We start from the raw sequence: 25,883 nt of genomic DNA on the forward strand, positions 1-25,883 counted from the left end.
GGAGTTTGCATGCTCTCCCTGTGCCTGCGTGGGTTTCCTCCGGGTACTCCAGTTTCCTCCAACACTGCTTTTAGGTTAGTTGGCTCCTGTATAAATTGGCCCTAGTATGTGTATGAATGAATGTAAGTTAGGAACGTTAGATTGTACTCTCCTTGAGGGTTAGGGACCGATGTGAATGTACAATACAGTATATATATGTAAAGCGCTGTGTAAATTGACAGCACTATATAAGTACCTGAAATAAATAATAATAATTAAATAGTGCTTTTGGTTTATGGTGCTCAGATACAGCGTAATTCTACTTGAAGCCTATTGAGATTGCATTCCTTACACCAGTGGCTTTGTAAAGACAATTTATGTTTAGGCTCTAAAGGAGAATCTAAGGTAATACCCTTTTTAGAAATATGAAAGAAAAATATATTTAGTTCTATGTGCACCTACATAAAGTGTACATGTCCAGAACGAATGAATAAAAGTCCTGGGAGATATGTGACCTCTGAGGGAATTCAGGTGATTGCAGATATATAAGCAGAACTTGTAGTGTCAAGTAGCTGCTATAGCAGCATCTATACTTCTGGCACTCAATCAGGATAATGCAGCGTGACTGTTTTGCACCTTTAATAACCTAAACAGTACATATGGATTATTAAATATTCTCTGTTTTTCTATAGATACCAACCTGGATGGGTCTACAAAACGGTACAGGGTTCCATAGGGGGACAATGAGGTTGGATCCGATGTTGACAGAAAATACAGTTCCCCTATCAAGAATATAAAAGGAAAATATGTTTAGTTCTACATGCACACAAATGTGGGTGTGTGTATTTGAGTGTGTGTGACATTTGTAAAAGAATGAGTCGCTCTCAGGATCTCAGTGAATTCAAGCATGGTACTGTGATAGGTTGCCACCTGTGCAAGTCCATCCATGAAATTTCCTTGCTACTAAATATTCCACGGTCACCTGTTAGTAGTATTACAACAACTGGGAACAACAGCAACTCAGCCATGAAGTGGTAGGCCACGTAAAATGACAGAGCGGGGTCAGCGCATGCTGAGGCGCAAAGTGCACAGAAGTCACCAACTGTCTGCAGACTTAATAGACCTCCAAACTTCATGTGGCCTTCAGATTAGCACAAAAGTGTGTAGAGAGCTTCATTGAATGGGTTTCCATGCCCGAGCAGCTGCATCCAAGCCTTACATCACCAAGTGCAATGCAAAGCGTGGTGTAAAGCACGCTGCCACTGGACTCTAGAGCACTGGAGAAGTGTTTTCTGGAGTGAAGAATTCTGGCAATCTGATGGATGTGTCTGGGTTTGGTGGTTGCCAGGAGAACTGTACTTGCCTGACTGCATTGTGCCAAGTGAAAAGTTTTGTGGAGGGGGGGTTATGGTGTGGGGTTGCTTTTAAGGGGTTGGGCTTGGCCCCTTGGTTCCAGTGAAGGTAATTCTTAAGGTGTCAGTATGCAAGATATTTTGAACAATTTCATGCTCCCAACTTTGTGGGGACACTTTGGAGATGGCCCCTTCCTGTTCCAACATGACTGCACACCAGTGCACAAAGCAAAGTCCAAGACATGGATGAGCAAGTTCGGGATGGAGGAACTTGCCTGGCCTGCACAGAGTCCTGATCTCAACCCGATAGAACACCTTTGGAATGAATTAAGAGTGGCGACTGCGAGCCAGGCCTTCTCATCCAACATCAGTGCCTGACCTCACAAATGCGCTTCTGGAAGAAAGGTCAAACATTCAATATTCATATTGAACCATAAAGACTAAGACTGGGATGCCATTAAAGTTCATTGTGAACAGGCACCATGGGAAGCATGTTATTTCTCATGTCATGCGGATTGGATGTGGTTCAAACCACATCGCTTCCACATATATGTGAACCAGCACTTACAGCTTACAGGCAGATGTTCTGTGCAAAATCTTGTATATAAACATGATTTTGCACTTCTGCCATTCCAACATTTCTGCCCACGAGGCTGAAAGAACACAACTATGCCTATGTAAACAAAGCAGAGCTGTGTTCTGTCAGTGGTGATCTGCAAAATTGTATTCAGGGAATAAAATCTAGCAGCTTGTTTAGTAAAAACAGCACATAGTTTACACAAAAACACTGGCTAGGCACACAATTAACCCTTTGATCGCCCTAGATGTTTAACCCCTTCCCTGCCAATGTCAATAATACAGGGTCACTGTTTCCCACAAAGTGTCAGTTAGTGTCAGACTATCCACCACAATATTGCAGTCCCACTATAAGTCGCTGATTAGAGATGAGCGAATCGAAGTAGGCGAAGTGGAATTCGTTTCGAATATTAGTAAAATTTCGATTCGCGTCGAATCCGAAAATAAGCAGACTTCGGATGCGCGAATCGAAATTTTTCCTAAAATGGCGGCGACATGTGCGGCGATGGAGCGGGGATGTCTGGGAAGGCGCGCAGACAAGGCGCGCTGACCCATAATGCATTCATTCATGACATGTGATCGCATTAGCCAATCAGCAGCCAGCCAGCCAGCACAGTGTAATGGTCGAGCTATAAATGGCGGCCATTTTAGAATTCTCCATTTGCCTCCAGTCATTCAACAGAGGCAGACCTGGCTGTATGCAGGGAGAGAGTTAGGGACAGAGAAATGTTAGTTAGGGCCACAGAATCGTTACTTAGGGCCATAGAAACGTTACATAGGGCCACAGAAACGTTTACTTAGGGCCACAGAATCGTTAGTTAGGGCCACAGAAACGTTACTTAGGGACACAGAATTGTTACTCAGGGACAGACAGAATTGTTACTGAGGGATACAGAATTGTTACTGAGGGCCACAGAATCGTTACTTAGGGCCACAGAAACGTTACTTAGGGCCACAGAATTGTTACTTAGGGACAGACACAGAATTGTTACTGAGGGACACAGATTTGTTACTGAGGGCCACAGAATCGTTACTTAGGGCCACAGAATTGTTACTAAGGGACAGACACAGAATTGTTACTGAGGGACACAGATTTGTTACTGAGGGCCACAGAATCGTTACTTAGGGCCACAGAAACGTCACTTAGGGCCACAGAATTGTTACTTAGGGACAGACACAGAATTGTTACTGAGGGCCACAGAATCGTTACTTAGGGCCACAGAATTGTTACTTAGGGACAGACACAGAATTGTTAGTGAGGGACACAGATTTGTTACTGAGGGCCACAGAATCGTTACTTAGGGCCACAGAAACGTTACTTAGGGCCACAGAATTGTTACTTAGGGACAGACACAGAATTGTTATTGAGGGACACAGAATTGTTACTGAGGGCCACAGAAACGTTACTTAGGGCCACAGAAACGTTACTTAGGGCCACAGAATTGTTACTTAGGGACAGACACAGAATTGTTACTGAGGGACACAGATTTGTTACTGAGGGCCACAGAATCGTTACTTAGGGCCACAGAATTGTTACTTAGGGACAGACACAGAATTGTTATTGAGGGACACAGAATTGTTACTGAGGGCCACAGAAACGTTACTTAGGGCCACAGAAACGTTACTTAGGGCCACAGAATTGTTACTTAGGGACAGACACAGAATTGTTATTGAGGGACACAGAAGTGTTACTAAGGGCCACAGAAACGTTACTTAGGGCCACAGAAACGTTACTTAGGGCCACAGAATCGTTACTTAAGGCCACAGAAACGTTACTTAGGGCCACAGAAACGTTACTTAGGGACACAGAATTGTTACTGAGGGATACAGAATTGTTACTGAGGGCCACAGAATCGTTACTTAGGGCCACAGAAACGTTACTTAGGGCCACAGAATTGTTACTTAGGGACAGACACAGAATTGTTACTGAGGGACACAGATTTGTTACTGAGGGCCACAGAATCGTTACTTAGGGCCACAGAAACGTTACCTAGGGCCACAGAATTGTTACTTAGGGACAGACACAGAATTGTTATTGAGGGACACAGAATTGTTACTGAGGGCCACAGAAACGTTACTTAGGGCCACAGAATCGTTACTTAGGGCCACAGAAACGTTACTTAGGGCCACAGAATTGTTACTTAGGGACAGACACAGAATTGTTATTGAGGGACACAGAATTGTTACTGAGGGCCACAGAACCGTTACTTAGGGCCACAGAACCGTTACTTAGGGCCACAGAAACGTTACTTAGGGACAGACACAGAATTGTTACTGAGGGACACAGATTTGTTACTGAGGGCAACAGAAACGTTACTTAGGGCCACAGAAACGTTACTTAGGGCCACAGAATCGTTACTTAGGGCCACAGAAACGTTACTTAGGGCCACAGAAACGTTACTTAGGGCCACAGAATTGTTACTTAGGAACAGACACAGAATTGTTACTGAAGGCCACAGAATTGTTACTGAGGGCCACAGAACCGTTACTTAGGGCCACAGAAACGTTACTTAGGGCCACAGAAACGTTACTTAGGGCTACAGAAACGTTACTTAGGGCCACAGAATCGTTACTTAGGGCCACAGAATCGTTACTTAGGGACACAGAAACGTTACTTAGGGCCACAGAAACTTTACTTAGGGCCACAGAATTGTTACTTAGGGACAGACACAGAATTGTTACTGAGGGATACAGAATTGTTACTGAGGGACACAGAACCGTTACTTAGGGCCACAGAAACGTTACTTAGGGCCACAGAAACGTTACTTAGGGCCACAGAATCGTTACTTAGGGCCACAGAAACGTTACTTAGGGCCACAGAAACGTTACTTAGGGCCACAGAATTGTTACTCAGGGACAGACACAAAATTCTTACTCAGGGACAGACACAGAATTCTTACTCAGGGACAAACACAGAATTGTTACTCAGGGACACAGAATTGTTACTGAGGGACACAGAATTGTTACTGAGGGACACAGAATTGTTACTCAGGGACACAGAATTGTTACTGAGGGACACAGAATTGTTACTGAGGGACACAGAATTGTTACTGAGGGACACAGAATTGTTACTCAGGGACAGACACAGAATTGTTACTCAGGGACAGACACAGAATTGTTACTGAGGGACACAGAATTGTTACTGAGGGCCACAGAACTGTTACTTAGGGCCACAGAAACGTTACTCAGGGACACAGAATTGTTACTCAGGGACAGACACAGAATTGTTACTCAGGGACAGACACAGAATTGTTACTGAGGGACACAGAATTGTTACTGAGGGACACAGAATTGTTACTGAGGGCCACAGAACTGTTACTTAGGGCCACAGAAACGTTACTCAGGGACACAGAATTGTTAATCAGGGACAGACACAGAATTCTTACTCAGGGACAGACACAGAATTGTTACTCAGGGACACAGAATTGTTACTGAGGGACACAGAATTGTTACTGAGGGCCACAGAATCGTTACTTAGGGCCACAGAAACGTTACTTAGGGCCACAGAAACGTTACTTAGGGCAACAGAAACGTTACTTAGGGACACAGAATTGTTACTCAGGGACAGACACAGAATTCTTACTCAGGGACAGACACAGAATTGTTACTCAGGGACACAGAATTGTTACTGAGGGACACAGAATTGTTACTGAGGGACACAGAATTGTTACTCAGGGACAGACACAGAATTGTTACTCAGGGACAGACACAGAATTGTTACTGAGGGACACAGAATTGTTACTGAGGGACACAGAACTGTTACTTAGGGCCACAGAAACGTTACTCAGGGACACAGAATTGTTACTCAGGGACAGACACAGAATTGTTACTCAGGGACAGACACAGAATTGTTACTGAGGGACACAGAATTGTTACTGAGGGACACAGAATTGTTACTGAGGGACACAGAGCTGTTACTTAGGGCCACAGAAACGTTACTCAGGGACACAGAATTGTTAATCAGGGACAGACACAGAATTCTTACTCAGGGACAGACACAGAATTGTTACTCAGGGACACAGAATTGTTACTGAGGGACACAGAATTGTTACTGAGGGCCACAGAATCGTTACTTAGGGCCACAGAAACGTTACTTAGGGCCACAGAAACGTTACTTAGGGCAACAGAAACGTTACTTAGGGACACAGAATTGTTACTCAGGGACAGACACAGAATTCTTACTCAGGGACAGACACAGAATTGTTACTCAGGGACACAGAATTGTTACTGAGGGACACAGAATTGTTACTGAGGGACACAGAATTGTTACTGAGGGACACAGAATTGTTACTCAGGGACAGACACAGAATTGTTACTGAGGGACACAGAATTGTTACTGAGGGACACAGAATTGTTACTGAGGGACACAGAATTGTTACTGAGGGACAGACACAGAATTGTTACTCAGGGACAGACACAGAATTGTTACTGAGGGACACAGAGCTGTTACTTAGGGCCACAGAAACGTTACTCATGGACACAGAATTGTTAATCAGGGACAGACACAGAATTCTTACTCAGGGACAGACACAGAATTGTTACTCAGGGACACAGAATTGTTACTGAGGGACACAGAATTGTTACTGAGGGCCACAGAATCGTTACTTAGGGCCACAGAAACGTTACTTAGGGCCACAGAAACGTTACTTAGGGCAACAGAAACGTTACTTAGGGACACAGAATTGTTACTCAGGGACAGACACAGAATTCTTACTCAGGGACAGACACAGAATTGTTACTCAGGGACACAGAATTGTTACTCAGGGACACAGAATTGTTACTGAGGGACACAGAATTGTTACTGAGGGACACAGAATTGTTACTGAGGGACACAGAATTGTTACTCAGGGACAGACACAGAATTGTTACTGAGGGACACAGAATTGTTACTGAGGGACACAGAATTGTTACTGAGGGACACAGAATTGTTACTCAGGGACAGACACAGAATTGTTACTCAGGGACACAGAATTGTTACTGAGGGACACAGAATTGTTACTGAGGGACACAGAATTGTTACTGAGGGACACAGAATTGTTACTCAGGGACAGACACAGAATTGTTACAGAGGGACACAGAATTGTTACTGAGGGACACAGAATTGTTACTGAGGGACACAGAATTGTTACTGAGGGCCACAGAACTGTTACTTAGGGCCACAGAAACGTTACTCAGGGACACAGAATTGTTACTCAGGGACACAAAATCGTTGAATTAAAGAGTATGTCAGACAACATGCAGAGGAGTGGCAGAGGAGGCAATGTTTTAGGAGCGAGCAGACGTGGCAGCAAAGGAAGGGGTCGAGGCAGCACTATTCGCAGCCAGAGGCCAGTGCTCCCGGTGTCATCCAGTACAGTGAGGAAGAGCTAACAGAGGGCGGTCAGGAACGGGGGGAGACATCCGCCTCTTCAGCAGCCAGGCGAAGAAGTAGTGGCGAGGAGAGTGGCTCGGTAGCCGGTCTAGAGACAGGTCTGTCTCCTGACCCACACGCAGCCGAGGGGGCTAGTAGTGAGGCGGAGACCCTAATTGATGATGATGAGGCTGATCGCACTTGGCAGCCTCGTCGTCATCAGGCTATTGCTTCCGCATCATCAGGAGAAGAGGGTGGCAGCTTGGCAGCGAGCAAAACAGTCGGTGGGTTGTCTCCATCACCACACTCTGCCATGTGCCACTTTCAGGTCTCCTCACACACTGCTGGTGTGTTCCATTTTTTGTCATAGGGTGCTGGCAGATTACGGGCCTCCCATAGCTGCTGCCAGGCCCCTAATCTGCCATGGGCCCCTGTACCGCCTCCTCATGCTGCTGCCAGGTCCACAGTGTCTCATGCCATGTGCCACTTTCAGGTCTCCTCACACTGCTGGTGTGTTCCATTTTTTGTCATAGGGTGCTGGCAGATTACGGGCCTCCCATAGCTGCTGCCAGGCCCCTAATCTGCCATGGGCCCCTATACCGCCTCCTCATGCTGCTGCCAAGTCCAGAGTCTCTCATGGGTCCCTGTACGGCCTCCCATTGCTGCTGTCTCCATCGCCACACTCTGCCATGTGCCACTTTCAGGACTCCTCACACACTGCTGGTGTGTTCAATTTTTTTGACATAGGGTGCTGGCAGATTACGGGCCTCCCATAGCTACTGCCAGGCCCCTAATCTGCCATGGGCCCCTATACCACCTCCTCATGCTGCTGCGAAGTCCAGAGTCTCTCATGGGTCCCTGTACCGCCTCCCATTGCTGCTGTCTCCATCGCCACACTCTGCCATGTGCCACTTTCAGGTCTCCTCACACACTGCTGGTGTGTTCCATTTTTTGACATAGGGTGCTGGCAGATTACGGGCCTCCCATAGCTGCTGCCAGGCCCCTAATCTGCCATGGGCCCCTATAGCGCCTCCTCATGCTGCTGCCAGGTCCAGAGTGTCTCATGGGTCCCTGTACGGCCTCCCATTGCTGCTGTCTCCATCGCCACACTCTGCCATGTGCCACTTTCAGGTCTCCTCACACTGCTGGTGTGTTCCATTTTTTGTCATAGGGTGCTGGAAGATTACGGGCCTCCCATAGCTGCTGCCAGGCCCCTAATCTGCCATGGGCCCCTGTACCGCCTCCTCATGCTGCTGCCAGGTCCACAGTGTCTCATGCCATGTGCCACTTTCAGGTCTCCTCACACTGCTGGTGTGTTCCATTTTTTGTCATAGGGTGCTGGCAGATTACGGGCCTCCCATAGCTGCTGCCAGGCCCCTAATCTGCCATGGGCCCCTATACCGCCTCCTCATGCTGCTGCGAAGTCCAGAGTCTCTCATGGGTCCCTGTACGGCCTCCCATTGCTGCTGTCTCCATCGCCACACTCTGCCATGTGCCACTTTCAGGTCTCCTCACACACTGCTAGTGTGTTCAATTTTTTTGACATAGGGTGCTGGCAGATTACGGGCCTCCCATAGCTGCTGCCAGGCCCCTAATCTGCCATGGGCCCCTATACCGCCTCCTCCTGCTGCTGCGAAGTCCAGAGTCTCTCATGGGTCCCTGTACGGCCTCCCATTGCTGCTGTCTCCATCGCCACACTCTGCCATGTGCCACTTTCAGGTCTCCTCACACACTGCTGGTGTGTTCCATTTTTTGACATAGGGTGCTGGCAGATTACGGGCCTCCCATAGCTGCTGCCAGGCCCCTAATCTGCCATGGGCCCCTATAGCGCCTCCTCATGCTGCTGCCAGGTCCAGGCGAACGTAGTCACACAGGGGAGGAACTTCTCAGTGTAATGAACAGAGAAATCGACAGATGGCTGTCTCCGCGCAAACTGAAAATCGGAACCATGTTGACCGACAACGGAAAGAACATGGTGTCTGCTCTGCGTCAAGGAAGGTTGTGCCATGTGCCATGCATGGCTCACGTGTTCAATCTGGTTGTCAAGCGGTTCCTAAAATCCACCATCCCACTGCAAGACATCCTTAAAATGTCACGTAAACCTTGCATGCATTTCAGCCATTCCTACACCGCAAAGCACACCCTCCTTGAGCTGCAGCGGCAGAACGGAATTCCACAGCATCGCCTGATCTGCGACGTTGCAACAAGGTGGAATTCAACCCTACACATGGTAGACCGCCTTTACGAACAGCGAAAGGCCATCACCGATTTCATGATGTTACAAGCGGATAAAGGTACTCCCCTGTGTAACTTCGATGTCAGCCATTGGCAGCTCATGCGTGACACCTGCCGCTTGCTCAGGCCCTTTGAGGAGGCCACGCTATTCGTGAGTCGGCAGGACTATGGGATGAACAACGTCATTCCTCTGTTGCACGTCCTGGAACAAATGCTGTTAACAATGGCTGGTCAGGGTGCGGTAGACGTGGCGCACAGATCTCAACGCCACATGACCCCTGTGGGGGCAGGACAGGAAGAAGAGGAGGAGGTAGAGGAGGACATTTGTGCTCAGGAATTATTGAGTGAAATGGGTGGTTTTTCCACTCAGCGGACAGGAGTGGAGGAGCAGGAGCATCTGGTAGAGGAGGAGGAGACAGAGGACCCAGACGCACCGTGGCAGTATGCTGTGGAGATGGAGTCAGGGAGTCCCTCGCATTCCTTGGCACAAATGGCCCATAGCATGCTCGGTTGCTTGCGTAGCGACAGCCGAATAAGAACCATCAGACAGAGGGATGACTTTTGGCTGTCCACCTTGTTGGACCCTCCCTACCGTTCAAAAATGGTGGCCTTTTTCACACCTGCTGAGAGGGAGGCCAAAATAACGTACTATAAAAACCACCTATGTAGTCAGCTGGTCTCTGCCTTTGTGCGCCAACGTCCATCCTCAGACACTGTGGGCCCTGTGCGCTCGCGTTCCGCTGCCATGGCAGCAAAGGAGGGGTGGGGTGGTAGGAGCAGTGGCAGCTCCACCAGCAGCGGCTGACTCAGTCTGCAGTCGATGATGAGTAGCTTTCTTCACCAGCGCAGTGAGGAAACTAGTAACCAGCCGCAGCAGCAGCAGCATCAGGTGGACCTGGAGCAGGACCTCAAACAACAGGCTTGGGCCTACTTGGACAGCACCCTGCCAACCGAGGTAGACAATCCCCTTGACTACTGGGCAACGAAACTTGACCTTTGGCCCCAACTAGCTGAATTTGCCCTTGAAAGGCTGTCATGCCCGGCCAGTAGCGTGGCATCGGAGCGCGTGTTTAGTGCGGCAGGAGGTATTGTAACTCCGCGGAGGACACGACTGTCCACCCAAAGTGTGGAGAGACTCACGTTTGTGAAAATGAATCAGGCGTGGATTAGTCTGGATTTCAAACCACCAGTTCCTGACACAACTGACTAAATCCGCCATGAATCATGCCCCTGCAATGTGCCACTTTCAGGTCTCCTCACACTGCTGGTGTGTTCAATTTTTTGTCATAGGGTGCTGGCAGATTACGGGCCTCCCATTGCTGCCAGGCCCGTAATCTGCCATGGGCCCCTGTACCGCCTCTTCATGCTGCTGCCAGGTCCAGAGTTGTCATGGGTCCCTGTACGGCCTCCCATTGCTGCTGCCAGGAGGCAGCAGGGTCGCAGCAGTGTCAGTAGAGGCAAACGGCCACGGAGTAGAGCACCAGCTCCACTGCAGCCTACCACCACGGCCAGTAGTGGTGCCGGTGTGCACGGAGGAAGTAGCAGTCGGGCAGTGAGGAGTAGCGGGGGCAAAGTTTCCTACTCGGCGGTGTGGCAATTTTTCGTCAAGCCGCCCGAGGAAGTAAACGTAGCCGTATGTCGACTATGTGGCCAGAAAGTCAAGCGTGGCCAGGGGGCCCATGTTGGGACTACAGCGTTGCGTCAGCATATGCAGCGTCGCCATTCGGGCCTCCCATTGCTGCTGCCAGGCCTTAATCTGCCATGGGCCCCTGTACCGCCTCCCATTGCTGCTGTCTCCATCGCCACACTCTACCATGTGCCACTTTCAGGTCTCCTCACACACTGCTGGTGTGTTCCATTTTTTGTCATAGGGTGCTGGCAGATTACGGGCCTCCCATTGCTGCTGCCAGGCCCCTAATCTGCCATGGGCCCCTGTACCGCCTCCTCATGCTGCTGCCAGGCCCCTAATCTGCCATGGGCCCCTATAGCGCCTCCTCATGCTGCTGCCAGGTCCACAGTGTCTCATGCCATGTGCCACTTTCAGGTCTCCTCACACTGCTGGTGTGTTCCATTTTTTGTCATAGGGTGCTGGCAGATTACGGGCCTCCCATAGCTGCTGCCAGGCCCCTAATCTGCCATGGGCCCCTATACCGCCTCCTCATGCTGCTGCCAAGTCCAGAGTCTCTCATGGGTCCCTGTACGGCCTCCCATTGCTGCTGTCTCCATCGCCACACTCTGCCATGTGCCACTTTCAGGTCTCCTCACACACTGCTGGTGTGTTCAATTTTTTTGACATAGGGTGCTGGCAGATTACGGGCCTCCCATAGCTGCTGCCAGGCCCCTAATCTGCCATGGGCCCCTATACCGCCTCCTCATGCTGCTGCGAAGTCCAGAGTCTCTCATGGGTCCCTGTACGGCCTCCCATTGCTGCTGTCTCCATCGCCACACTCTGCCATGTGCCACTTTCAGGTCTCCTCACACACTGCTGGTGTGTTCCATTTTTTGACATAGGGTGCTGGCAGATTACGGGCCTCCCATAGCTGCTGCCAGGCCCCTAATCTGCCATGGGCCCCTGTACCGCCTCCTCATGCTGCTGCCAGGTCCACAGTGTCTCATGCCATGTGCCACTTTCAGGTCTCCTCACACTGCTGGTGTGTTCCATTTTTTGTCATAGGGTGCTGGCAGATTACGGGCCTCCCATAGCTGCTGCCAGGCCCCTAATCTGCCATGGGCCCCTATACCGCCTCCTCATGCTGCTGCCAAGTCCAGAGTCTCTCATGGGTCCCTGTACGGCCTCCCATTGCTGCTGTCTCCATCGCCACACTCTTCCATGTGCCACTTTCAGGTCTCCTCACACACTGCTGGTGTGTTCAATTTTTTTGACATAGGGTGCTGGCAGATTACGGGCCTCCCATAGCTGCTGCCAGGCCCCTAATCTGCCATGGGCCCCTATACCGCCTCCTCATGCTGCTGCCAAGTCCAGAGTCTCTCATGGGTCCCTGTACGGCCTCCCATTGCTGCTGTCTCCATCGCCACACTCTGCCATGTGCCACTTTCAGGTCTCCTCACACACTGCTGGTGTGTTCAATTTTTTTGACATAGGGTGCTGGCAGATTACGGGCCTCCCATAGCTGCTGCCAGGCCCCTAATCTGCCATGGGCCCCTATACCGCCTCCTCATGCTGCTGCGAAGTCCAGAGTCTCTCATGGGTCCCTGTACGGCCTCCCATTGCTGCTGTCTCCATCGCCACACTCTGCCATGTGCCACTTTCAGGTCTCCTCACACACTGCTGGTGTGTTCCATTTTTTGACATAGGGTGCTGGCAGATTACGGGCCTCCCATAGCTGCTGCCAGGCCCCTAATCTGCCATGGGCCCCTATAGCACCTCCTCATGCTGCTGCCAGGTCCAGAGTGTCTCATGGGTCCCTGTACGGCCTCCCATTGCTGCTGTCTCCATCCCCACACTCTGCCATGTGCCACTTTCAGGTCTCCTCACACACTGCTGGTGTGTTCCATTTTTTGACATAGGGTGCTGGCAGATTACGGGCCTCCCATAGCTGCTGCCAGGCCCCTAATCTGCCATGGGCCCCTATAGCACCTCCTCATGCTGCTGCCAGGTCCAGAGTGTCTCATGGGTCCCTGTACGGCCTCCCATTGCTGCTGTCTCCATCCCCACACTCTGCCATGTGCCACTTTCAGGTCTCCTCACACACTGCTGGTGTGTTCCATTTTTTGACATAGGGTGCTGGCAGATTACGGGCCTCCCATAGCTGCTGCCAGGACCCTAATCTGCCATGGGCCCCTATACCGCCTCCTCATGCTGCTGCGAAGTCCAGAGTCTCTCATGGGTCCCTGTACGGCCTCCCATTGCTGCTGTCTCCATCGCCACACTCTGCCATGTGCCACTTTCAGGTCTCCTCACACACTGCTGGTGTGTTCAATTTTTTTGACATAGGGTGCTGGCAGATTACGGGCCTCCCATAGCTGCTGCCAGGCCCCTAATCTGCCATGGGCCCCTATACCGCCTCCTCATGCTGCTGCGAAGTCCAGAGTCTCTCATGGGTCCCTGTACGGCCTCCCATTGCTGCTGTCTCCATCGCCACACTCTGCCATGTGCCACTTTCAGGTCTCCTCACACACTGCTGGTGTGTTCCATTTTTTGACATAGGGTGCTGGCAGATTACGGGCCTCCCATAGCTGCTGCCAGGCCCCTAATCTGCCATGGGCCCCTATAGCACCTCCTCATGCTGCTGCCAGGTCCAGAGTGTCTCATGGGTCCCTGTACGGCCTCCCATTGCTGCTGTCTCCATCCCCACACTCTGCCATGTGCCACTTTCAGGTCTCCTCACACACTGCTGGTGTGTTCCATTTTTTGACATAGGGTGCTGGCAGATTACGGGCCTCCCATAGCTGCTGCCAGGACCCTAATCTGCCATGGGCCCCTATACCGCCTCCTCATGCTGCTGCGAAGTCCAGAGTCTCTCATGGGTCCCTGTACGGCCTCCCATTGCTGCTGTCTCCATCGCCACACTCTGCCATGTGCCACTTTCAGGTCTCCTCACACACTGCTGGTGTGTTCAATTTTTTTGACATAGGGTGCTGGCAGATTACGGGCCTCCCATAGCTGCTGCCAGGCCCCTAATCTGCCATGGGCCCCTATACCGCCTCCTCATGCTGCTGCGAAGTCCAGAGTCTCTCATGGGTCCCTGTACGGCCTCCCATTGCTGCTGTCTCCATCGCCACACTCTGTCATGTGCCACTTTCAGGTCTCCTCACACACTGCTGGTGTGTTCAATTTTTTTGACATAGGGTGCTGGCAGATTACGGGCCTCCCATAGCTGCTGGGCCCCTAATCTGCCATGGGCCCCTATACCGCCTCCTCATGCTGCTGCGAAGTCCAGAGTGTCTCATGGGTCCCTGTACGGCCTCCCATTGCTGCTGTCTCCATCGCCACACTCTGCCATGTGCCACTTTCAGGTCTCCTCACACACTGCTGGTGTGTTCCATTTTTTGACATAGGGTGCTGGCAGATTACGGGCCTCCCATAGCTGCTGCCAGGCCCCTAATCTGCCATGGGCCCCTATACCGCCTCCTCATGCTGCTGCCAGGTCCAGAGTCTCTCATGGGTCTCTGTACGGCCTCCCATTGCTGCTGTCTCCATCGCCACACTCTTCCATGTGCCACTTTCAGGTCTCCTCACACACTGCTGGTGTGTTGAATTTTTTAACATAGGGTGCTGGCACATTACGGGCCTCCCATTGCTGCTGCCAGGCCCGTAATCTGCCATGGGCCCCCGTACCGACTCCTCATGCTGTGACGTTGCAACAAGGTGGAATTCAACCCTACATATGTTAGACCGCCTTTACGAACAGCAAAAGGCCATCACAGATTTCCTGATGTTAAAAGCGGATAAAGGTACTCCCTGTGTAACTTAGATGTCAGCCATTGGCAGCTCATGCGTGACACCTGCGCTTGCTCAGGCCCTTTGAGGAGGCCACGATATTCGTGAGTCGGCAGGACTATGGGATGAACGACGTCATTCCTCTGTTGCACGTCCTGGAACAAATGCTGTTAACAATGGCTGGTCAGGGTGCGGTAGACGTGGCGCACAGATCTCAACGCCACATGACCCCTGTGGGGGCAGGACAGGAAGAAGAGGAGGAGGTAGAGGAGGACATTGGTGCTCAGGAATTATTGAGTGAAATGGGTGGTTTTTCCACTCAGCGGACAGGAGTGGAGGAGCAGGAGCATCTGGTAGAGGAGGAGGAAGAGGAGACAGAGGACCCAGACGCACCGTGGCAGTATGCTGTGGAGATGGAGGCAGGGAGTCCCTCGCATTCCTTGGCACAAATGGCCCATAGCATGCTCGCTTGCTTGCGTACCGACAGCCGAATAATAACCATCAGACAGAGGGATGACTTTTGGCTGTCCACCTTGTTGGACCCTCGCTACCTTTCAAAAATGGTGGCCTTTTTCACACTTCCTGAGAGGGAGGCCAAAATAACGTACTATAAAAACCACCTATGTAGTCAGCTGGTCTCTGCCTGTCTGTGCCAACGTCCATCCTCAGACACTGTGGGCCCTGTGCGCTCGCGTTCCGCTGCCATGGCAGCAGGGGAGGGGTGGGGTGGTAGGAGCAGTGGCAGCTCCACCAGCAGCAGCTGCCTCAGTCTGCAGTCGATGATGAGTAGCTTTCTTCACCAGCGCAGTGAGGAAACTAGTAACCAGCCGCAGCAGCAGCAGCATCAGGTGGACCTGGAGCAGGACCTCAAACAACAGGCTTAGGCCTACTTGGACAGCACCCTGCCAACCGAGGTAGACAATCCCCTTGACTACTGGGCAACGAAACTTGACCTTTGGCCCCAACTTGCTGAATTTGCCCTTGAAAGGCTGTCATGCCCGGCCAGTAGCGTGGCATCAGAGCGCGTGTTTAGTGCGGCAGGAGGTATTGCAACTCCGCGGAGGACACGACTGTCCACCCAAAGTGTGGAGAGACTCACGTTTGTGAAAATGAATCAGGCGTGGATTAGTCTGGATTTCAAACCACCAGTTCCTGACACAACTGACTAAATCCGCCATGAATCATGCCCCAAACATGTGCCACTTTCAGGTCTCCTCACACTGCTGGTGTGTTCCATTTTTTGTCATAGGGTGCTGGCAGATTACGGGCCTCCCATAGCTGCTGCCAGGCCCCTAATCTGCCATGGGCCCCTATACCGCCTCCTCATGCTGCTGCCAAGTCCAGAGTCTCTCATGGGTCCCTGTACGGCCTCCCATTGCTGCTGTCTCCATCGCCACACTCTGCCATGTGCCACTTTCAGGTCTCCTCACATTGCTGGTGTGTTCCATTTTTTGTCATAGGGTGCTGGCAGATTACGGGCCTCCCATAGCTGCTGCCAGGCCCCTAATCTGCCATGGGCCCCTATACCGCCTCCTCATGCTGCTGCCAGGTCCAGAGTCTCTCATGGGTCCCTGTACGGCCTCCCATTGCTGCTGTCTCCATCGCCACACTCTGCCATGTGCCACTTTCAGGTCTCCTCACACACTGCTGGTGTGTTGAATTTTTTAACATAGGGTGCTGGCACATTACGGGCCTCCCATTGCTGCTGCCAGGCCCGTAATCTGCCATGGGCCCCCGTACCGACTCCTCATGCTGTGACGTTGCAACAAGGTGGAATTCAACCCTACATATGTTAGACCGCCTTTACGAACAGCAAAAGGCCATCACAGATTTCCTGATGTTAAAAGCGGATAAAGGTACTCCCTGTGTAACTTAGATGTCAGCCATTGGCAGCTCATGCGTGACACCTGCGCTTGCTCAGGCCCTTTGAGGAGGCCACGCTATTCGTGAGTCGGCAGGACTATGGGATGAACGACGTCATTCCTCTGTTGCACGTCCTGGAACAAATGCTGTTAACAATGGCTGGTCAGGGTGCGGTAGACGTGGCGCACAGATCTCAACGCCACATGACCCCTGTGGGGGCAGGACAGGAAGAAGAGGAGGAGGTAGAGGAGGACATTGGTGCTCAGGAATTATTGAGTGAAATGGGTGGTTTTTCCACTCAGCGGACAGGAGTGGAGGAGCAGGAGCATCTGGTAGAGGAGGAGGAAGAGGAGACAGAGGACCCAGACGCTCCGTGGCAGTATGCTGTGGAGATGGAGGCAGGGAGTCCCTCGCATTCCTTGGCACAAATGGCCCATAGCATGCTCGCTTGCTTGCGTACCGACAGCCGAATAATAACCATCAGACAGAGGGATGACTTTTGGCTGTCCACCTTGTTGGACCCTCGCTACCTTTCAAAAATGGTGGCCTTTTTAAAACCTGCTGAGAGGGAGGCCAAAATAACGTACTATAAAAACCACCTATGTAGTCAGCTGGTCTCTGCCTGTCTGTGCCAACGTCCATCCTCAGACACTGTGGGCCCTGTGCGCTCGCGTTCCGCTGCCATGGCAGCAGGGGAGGGGTGGGGTGGTAGGAGCAGTGGCAGCTCCACCAGCAGCAGCTGCCTCAGTCTGCAGTCGATGATGAGTAGCTTTCTTCACCAGCGCAGTGAGGAAACTAGTAACCAGCCGCAGCAGCAGCAGCATCAGGTGGACCTGGAGCAGGACCTCAAACAACAGGCTTAGGCCTACTTGGACAGCACCCTGCCAACCGAGGTAGACAATCCCCTTGACTACTGGGCAACGAAACTTGACCTTTGGCCCCAACTAGCTGAATTTGCCCTTGAAAGGCTGTCATGCCCGGCCAGTAGCGTGGCATCAGAGCGCGTGTTTAGTGCGGCAGGAGGTATTGCAACTCCGCGGAGGACACGACTGTCCACCCAAAGTGTGGAGAGACTCACGTTTGTGAAAATGAATCAGGCGTGGATTAGTCTGGATTTCAAACCACCAGTTCCTGACACAACTGACTAAATCCGCCATGAATCATGCCCCAAACATGTGCCACTTTCAGGTCTCCTCACACTGCTGGTGTGTTCCATTTTTTGTCATAGGGTGCTGGCAGATTACGGGCCTCCCATAGCTGCTGCCAGGCCCCTAATCTGCCATGGGCCCCTATACCGCCTCCTCATGCTGCTGCCTAGTCCAGAGTCTCTCATGGGTCCCTGTACGGCCTCCCATTGCTGCTGTCTCCATCGCCACACTCTGCCATGTGCCACTTTCAGGTCTCCTCACACTGCTGGTGTGTTCCATTTTTTGTCATAGGGTGCTGGCAGATTACGGGCCTCCCATAGCTGCTGCCAGGCCCCTAATCTGCCATGGGCCCCTATACCGCCTCCTCATGCTGCTGCCAGGTCCAGAGTCTCTCATGGGTCCCTGTACGGCCTCCCATTGCTGCTGTCTCCATCGCCACACTCTGCCATGTGCCACTTTCAGGTCTCCTCACACTGCTGGTGTGTTCCATTTTTTGTCATAGGGTGCTGGCAGATTACGGGCCTCCCATAGCTGCTGCCAGGCCCCTAATCTGCCATGGGCCCCCGTACCGACTCCTCATGCTGCTGCCAGGCCCGTAATCTGTCATGGGCCCCTGTACCGCCTCCCCATGCTGCTGCCAGGTCCAGAGTGTGTCATGGGTCCCTGTACGGCCTCCCATTGCTGCTGTCTCCATCGCCACACTCTGCCATGTGCCACTTTCAGGTCTCCTCACACTGCTGGTGGTTTCCATTTTTGTCATAGGGTGCTGTATGGCCTCCCATTGCTGCTGCCTCCACCGCCACACTGTGGCTCCACACTCTGGTTTTGGCCCCGTGACTGCCCAAATGAGTGAAGTGTGCGGTGATTCTAAGATCGACGGCACTCATCTGCATGTCATACTGACTGTCAGTATTATTTCTCTTCCCCAGCAGACTCCAAGGGCATTTAAATTAAAGGTACAGTGTTCTGCACTAATATAAAGGCTCTCTGAAGCCTAGAAACACCCTTTTATAAGTTAAATTCGCAGCGAATATATTCGACTCGAATCGAAATTTTTCCACGAATTCGCCGAATCAGTCGAATCGAATTTTTGAATACTTTGCTCATCTCTATCGCTGATCCTTGCAATTACTAGTAAAAAAAAAAAATTTCAGTATATATACACCACCATTTTTAGACGCTATACATTTTGTGCAAACCAATCAATATATGCTTATTGGGATTTTTTAATACCAAAAATATGTAGCAGAATACATTTTGGCCTAAATTTATGAAGAAATTTGATTTTTAAAATGTTGGTGTTTTTTTGTTTATAGCGCAAAAAAAAAACAAAAAACACAGCAATGATCAAATACCACCAAAAGAAGGCTCTATTTGTGGGAAAAAATTACCTAAATTTCATTTATGTAGTGTTGCACGACCGTGCAATTGTCAGTTAAAGCAATGCAGCACCGTACCGCAAAAAATGGCCTGGGCATGAAGGGGGGTAAATCTTCCAGAGGTCAAGTGGGTAATGAACATTGATTGAGTCTCATTTCTAATGAGCATGAAGGATGTTTTGCCTTAGATCATCTGTGCTGGCCATACCAACAAATTTTGTTTTGTCTTAGAGAGGAAGGAAATTCTGATTGGTTATTGAGACAATGCTGTCGAAACAGTTTGGTGTGTCTGTGTAATGAGTTACCTGCTTCATCTTCTGCGAAGGAAATTATGTATTTGGTGTATTTATTTATTAACTTCGGGAAAGCGCAGACTGTATTGTCTCCCATACAGATATCCTGCCGTGTCCATGTATCGGTTTTCTCGTCTTCATGCAATGCCATAAGCCGACTGTGTGAAAAACAGAATTGTAACACATTAAAATAAAAAAACATTATTCCTCTGTGGAAGGACACAAATCTTTGTTTTTTCTACATTAGGCAGGATACATCAGTGGAGCAAAATGTACTAACTGGTTAGAGAAGGGAACACTGATGGGGTTTGAATTATCGGAGTTCCCAAGTGGATTTCAATGTATAAATTGTGTAGGAAATATGCCAGTGCTAACATTTCTCATTTTTCTTACTGATAGAAGGAATAGATTTAGCGCATTACATTTTCAGTAATGATGCTAGTATAGCCATTAAAATAATCACCACATTAGTAGTGCATTTATCACAATGACATCAGTTTATCTTGTGGTTCAGAGCTAGGGGGTTAAAAGACGTGGTTAAGGGTTAGAATGAATTTTGAAGCAGATGCACACCCTGAAAAAACCTATAAACCTGAACTCCAGAAATGAGACAGTTTCCCCCTGGTGGGGCTCCCCGCAATGCATGGGTTTAAGGCTCATTTGTCTAGGGGTGCATGGGTAAGGTATATTACTTACCCTATCCTTTGGTTCAGCAGGCTCCAGCTCTGTTCTCAAGCTCAGGGCAGTGGGTGGGCTGCGGGCAGACTCTTGGCATCATCATACACAGTGCTGGGCTGGTAACCCTGCATTGTACAGTGGGAAGCAAGCATTCGACCCAAAACTACTTAGAAAGGATGCTGCATGGGACTGGTAGCATGGATTCAGGAAGCCTTTCATAGCTGGGACTAACGTAGGTAAATACCTTATCCTTACACCTCTAGACTAAACTAGCATTTAAGAATTGCAGTGCTGTGGGAAGGGCACTGCAAGGGTAGATTGTGTCTCATTTCTAGATTTCAGCTTTAACCTATTCAGCACCTTCCCCACTTTCTAGATTTTTGAAAACATTGACATAATATTTCCATTTCAGAGGCTTCATGCTCCCTGCAAGTACCGTATTTTTCGGACTATAAGGCGCACCGGATTATAAGACGCAGTATTAGTGAACGGATCTATTTTCATATATAAGACGCACCGGATTATAAGGCGCATAAAGCGAAACAAAATAGTCGGATAAGTCAGACTTTATTCAAATCATTAACAATACCTGTCAATATTACACAATAGATCCAGTCAGACCACAATATTACACAATATTAAAGCGAAACAAAATAGCCGGATAGGTCAGATATTACACAAAAGAGTATGCTCACTTTTTCAATCATTCCTATTCTACGAATCCATCAAATTCCTCGTCTTCGGTGTCGGAATTTAACAGTTGGGCGATAGCTGCATCAAGCAAGCCCGGATCCCTCTCGTCATCATCCGATTCAGTCTCATTGCTGTTGCTTGGCTGTTCATTGATGATTCCGGCCTTCGTGAAAGCTCGGACGACAGTTGAAACCGATACCTTAGCCCAGGCATCGACGATCCATTGGCAGATAGTGGCATAACTAGCCCGGCGTTGCCTGCCTGTGTTGGTAAATGTGTGCTCACCTTCTGTCATCCATTGCTCCCATGCGGCTCGCAATTTAGCCTTGAACGCCCTGTTGACACCAATATCTAGTGGTTGGAGTTCTTTGGTCAATCCTCCAGGAATGATGGCAAGCTCCGAATTGGTTTTCTTCACTTGGCTTTTGACTCCAACCTTGTGGCGTCAGGCTAAATTGCGAGCCGCATGGGAGCAATGGATGACAGAAGGTGAGCACACATTTACCAACACAGGCAGGCAACGCCGGGCTAGTTATGCCACTATCTGCCAATGGATCGTCGATGCCTGGGCTAAGGTATCGGTTTCAAACTGTCGTCCGAGCTTTCACGAAGGCCGGAATCATCAATGAACAGCCAAGCAACAGCAATGAGACTGAATCGGATGATGACGAGAGGGATCCGGGCTTGCTTGATGCAGCTATCGCCCAACTGTTAAATTCCGACACCGAAGACGAGGAATTTTGTTCGTAGAATAGGAATGATTGAAAAAGTGAGCATACTCTTTTGTGTATATGATGTGGTCTGACTGGATCTTCTTTTCGATGATCTTGTCCTTGCAGTAAGTGCGGAAGATGGCCATCCTTTCTTCATAATCCTTTGGCAGTTGCTGCGAAGTGGTAGTTCTTGTGCGGATGGAGAGATGACGCCTTTTCATAAAACGGAAGCACCAAGAAGGACCTCCTTGAAATTCGTTGATCTTCATATCTCGTGCCATCGCTGTTGCCTTAAGTCGAATGGAGACTGTAGAGACGCTTCTACCTGCTGTTCAATGTTCAATAATCCACTGCTCAATTTTGTCCTCTAATTGTGGCCATCTTGCCTTGTTCCCTCGGAAACTCTTCTTCGTCTTCTTTACTTGACGCAGGTCATCTTCTTGTTTCCTCCACTTCCGTACCATTGATTCATTAATGTTGAATTTTTTCGCTGCTGCTCTATTCCCATGTTGTACTGCTTGGCTGATGGCCTTGAGTTTGAAATCCGCGTCGTAAGCATGTCTCTTAACAGGTGCCATTTTGGGGTCCTTAATTACCGGATTTGGAAGCACAGTACATATCAGGAAATGTAGTTTTCGAATAAGCAAGGGGAGTGGCTTCGTCGCTTACCAAAGTCATAATAAAACATTTTGACAGATTCTTCAGCACAGTGTGAACATACACTGTTCATACATAAGGCGCATCGGAATATAAGGCGCATTGCCGATTTTTGTACAAATATAGATATTTTATGTGCGCCTTATAGTCCGAAAAATACGGTACTGGATGATAAAGCATCAGCTCTGTGGAGGATCAGGGTCCAGGCAGAGCCCCTCATAGGCAGTGAGGTGCAATCAGCAGCTCTTTCCACACACTAGTTCCACCCCTGTGGCTTTATCCCACCACCAAGTACTGTACATGGACAGAGCTCAGAGTCTCTGAAAGGTGAGTGAGCATGGAGGTTGTAGAGCAGGGGTGCTCAATCTTTTGAAGAGCAAGGGCCACTTAACTGATTTGGTAAGAGGTCGTAGGCCACAGTGAAATTAAATAGTTCACAATTTTGAATATTTTATTTTGAATAGCATAATGAACATTTTCCTCCTGCAGCTGCTGAATGCTGGTAGAAGGTAGAGGAGGAGACGCCGGCTTTCAGCGATTGCAGGAGGAAAATGGAGAGGATCAGTTCCTGTATATGCCGCCCCTCCTGTCCAAGTGTAAAACAGAATGTGACAGGGAAGCTGCAGTGCACTTCCCTGGTTAGAGATCGAGGGTTGCAATAGAGGGCTCCGAGGGCCACATGTGCCCACAGGCAACAGGTTAAGCACCCCTATTGTAGAGGTTAGGTATAGGTTTAACTGTATAGTCCGGGTGTCGGCAACCCGCGGCTCCGGAGCCGCATGCGGCTCTTTTTCACCTTTCCTGCGGCTCCGGAGCACACTGCCCACCAGGTGACAGGCAATAGGGTCGGCAAGCCGCGGCTCTTTTATTGCAGCTCTTCTGTGTGCCGGGCGCCCGCTGGCAAACATTGGCTGTCAGGATGTAGGCGGGGCAGCGTGACGAACTCCTCTCCTCTCACAGTCCGCCCTAAAGACCAGAACGGCGCGGGAACACAGCGAGAGGAACGCGCGGAGCAAAGGTAAGTGAATTGACACAGTATGGGGAATGAATTACTATAGGGGGGATGAATTACTATAGGGGGGATGAATTACTATATGGGGGATGAATTACTATATGGGGGATTTATTACTATGGGGGATGAATTACTATATGGGGGGATGTATTACTATGGGGGATGAATTACTATGGGGGATGAATTACTATGGGGGGGATGAATTACTATATGGGGGATTAATTACTATGGGGGATGAATTACTATATGGGGGATGAATTACTATATGGGGGATGAATTACTATGGGGGATGAATTACTATATGGGGGGGATGTATTACTATGGGGGATGAATTACTATGGGGGATGAATTACTATGGGGGGGATGAATTACTATATGGGGGATGAATTACTATAGGGGGGATGAATTACTATATGGGGGATGAATTACTATGGGGGATGAATTACTATATGGGGGATGAATTACTATATGGGGCATGAATTACTATATGGGGGATGAATTACTATATGGGGCATGAATTACTATGGGGCATGAATTACTAAGGGGAATGAATTACTATATGGGGGATGAATTACTATATGGGGGATGAATTACTATGGGGGATGAATTACTATATGGGGATGAATTACTATGGGGGGTGAATTACTATATGGGGGATGAATTACTATATGGGGGATGAATTACTATATGGGGGATGAATTACTATGGGGGATGAATTACTATATGGGGGATGAATTACTATGGGGGATGAATTACTATATGGGGGATGAATTACTATATGGGGGATGAATTACTATAGGGGGGATGAATTACTATGGGGGATGAATTACTATATGGGGGATGAATTACTATGGGGGATGAATTACTATATGGGGGATGAATTACTATATGGGGGATGAATTACTATGGGGGATGAATTACTATATGGGGGATGAATTACTATGGGGGATGAATTACTATGGGGGATGAATTACTATATGGGGGATGAATTACTATATGGGGGATTAATTACTATGGGGGATGAATTACTATATGGGGGATGAATTACTATGGGGGATGAATTACTATGGGGGATGAATTACTATATGGGGGATGAATTACTATGGGGGATGAATTACTATATGGGGGATGAATTACTATATGGAGGATGTATTTTCAGTTTTAAAAATGTTTCTCTCAAAATAAATTTCAATTGTGGTTTTGGCGAGATTTGGCTCAGTTGAAAAAAAAGGTTGCCCACCACTGACCTAAGGCTATGATTGTGATTATGACAATACACTGTGGCCCTGATTAACCCTTTGCTTACTGGGCCCTTAAACCCCCTTCATGACCAGAGCACTTTTTGCAATATATGCAGTGTCGGATTTGTTGTAAATGTTGCAATGGTTTTGCGGCTCCCAGTCTTTTTTTCCCTCTCGGAAACGGGTCCAAGTGGCTCTTTATGTCTTAAAGGTTGCAGACCCCTGGTATAGTCTATAAGTTACTCTTGTTCTTGGGTATGATAAATTATCTTTCTGGGTGTTATTATAAATGTATGCCAAAATAACATAATATACCTAGGGGTGCTAAATAGATATTGCCGTTGCTAATATTTACAAATCTTGTACAGGATGTTGATGCAGGGAATTTCTTCACTGAATGTTCTTGCTTTCAAAACAACCATAACAATTTTAAAGTGACTCCATGTTTTTCCTGTACAGGGCACATCAACTATTTCATTTAAATGCAGCCTCTAGAGTTGCTTCTACTTAGATCTTTTCCTTGTGTAAGCTCCTAATTGTTCTGGTCAGAACTTACACAGGGATTAGGACCCTCTTCTCTTCCCCAAGTGACAGCATTGGTGCATAGTGATTGGCAGCTAAGGCACCCAATGCTTCCTCGTGGGTGGATGGAAAATGACTGACATGTTCCTGTTACTCAGAAGTACTAGAAGAAAAGACCAGATATGTCACAAAGGCATGTGCAAAGCACAAGTTTACTTTGAGAAAATAAGAACTTACCTCCCTGAAAGACAAAAGTAAGCATGAGATTCACCTTGCCAGACACCACTCAAAACTGAAATATTACTGTTCAGTGCAGATGGACTTACTGCCTTTACAGCAGGGGTAGGCAATCTTAGAGAGGTGGAGATCTATCTGAACAACATGGAAGAAGTCAAAGACAGTGTTACTTCCTCACATCTGATTTAAACCTCTAATTGCCATACTACCATGTCGCAATCGCGTGCATTGCATGGAAATTCTGGGTTTAAATCAGGTGGTGAGGAAGCAACATATTGCCTCTTCACCACCTGTCAAACACACATAGATAGCTGGGCAAATCCCTGGATCTCCGCAATGTTGTCAAAACGGCCTTTGAGCTGGATCTTCATCTTCGGGAAGAGGGCATTTTCAGGGGGTTGAGCTTGGTGAAGGTCTTCAAGATCTCAAGTCATCTTCTAGTGATGTTCTTCCGCTCTTGAAGTGCATGTGCCACTCAGAACTCCTTAAACAACTCATTGCAGCATCGCTGTAAACTTGCCGAATCATGTCAAACGTCTCTGTGGCAGATTTAC

The 25,883-nt window shown here is 49.1% G+C and overlaps 1 protein-coding gene across 1 annotated transcript in view; it reads right to left on the bottom strand.

Annotated features, from left to right (window-relative positions):
* HHIPL2 (HHIP like 2) overlaps positions 1-25,883 on the bottom strand; it is a 150,205-nt gene that overhangs the window by 17,811 nt on the left and 106,511 nt on the right. Inside the window, exons 6-7 of the mRNA XM_089685041.1 lie at positions 19,589-19,734; positions 680-761 (exon numbers count right to left, since the gene is read on the bottom strand). Of these exons, the coding sequence (XP_089541167.1) occupies positions 680-761; positions 19,589-19,734 (228 nt within the window). The remainder of the gene's footprint in view (positions 1-679; positions 762-19,588; positions 19,735-25,883) is intronic.

This window comes from Staurois parvus, unplaced genomic scaffold (genome assembly GCF_062004578.1).
Source record: "Staurois parvus isolate SC_StPar_1 unplaced genomic scaffold, SC_StPar_1.0 ptg000362l, whole genome shotgun sequence".
Classification (NCBI taxonomy): domain Eukaryota; kingdom Metazoa; phylum Chordata; class Amphibia; order Anura; family Ranidae; genus Staurois; species Staurois parvus.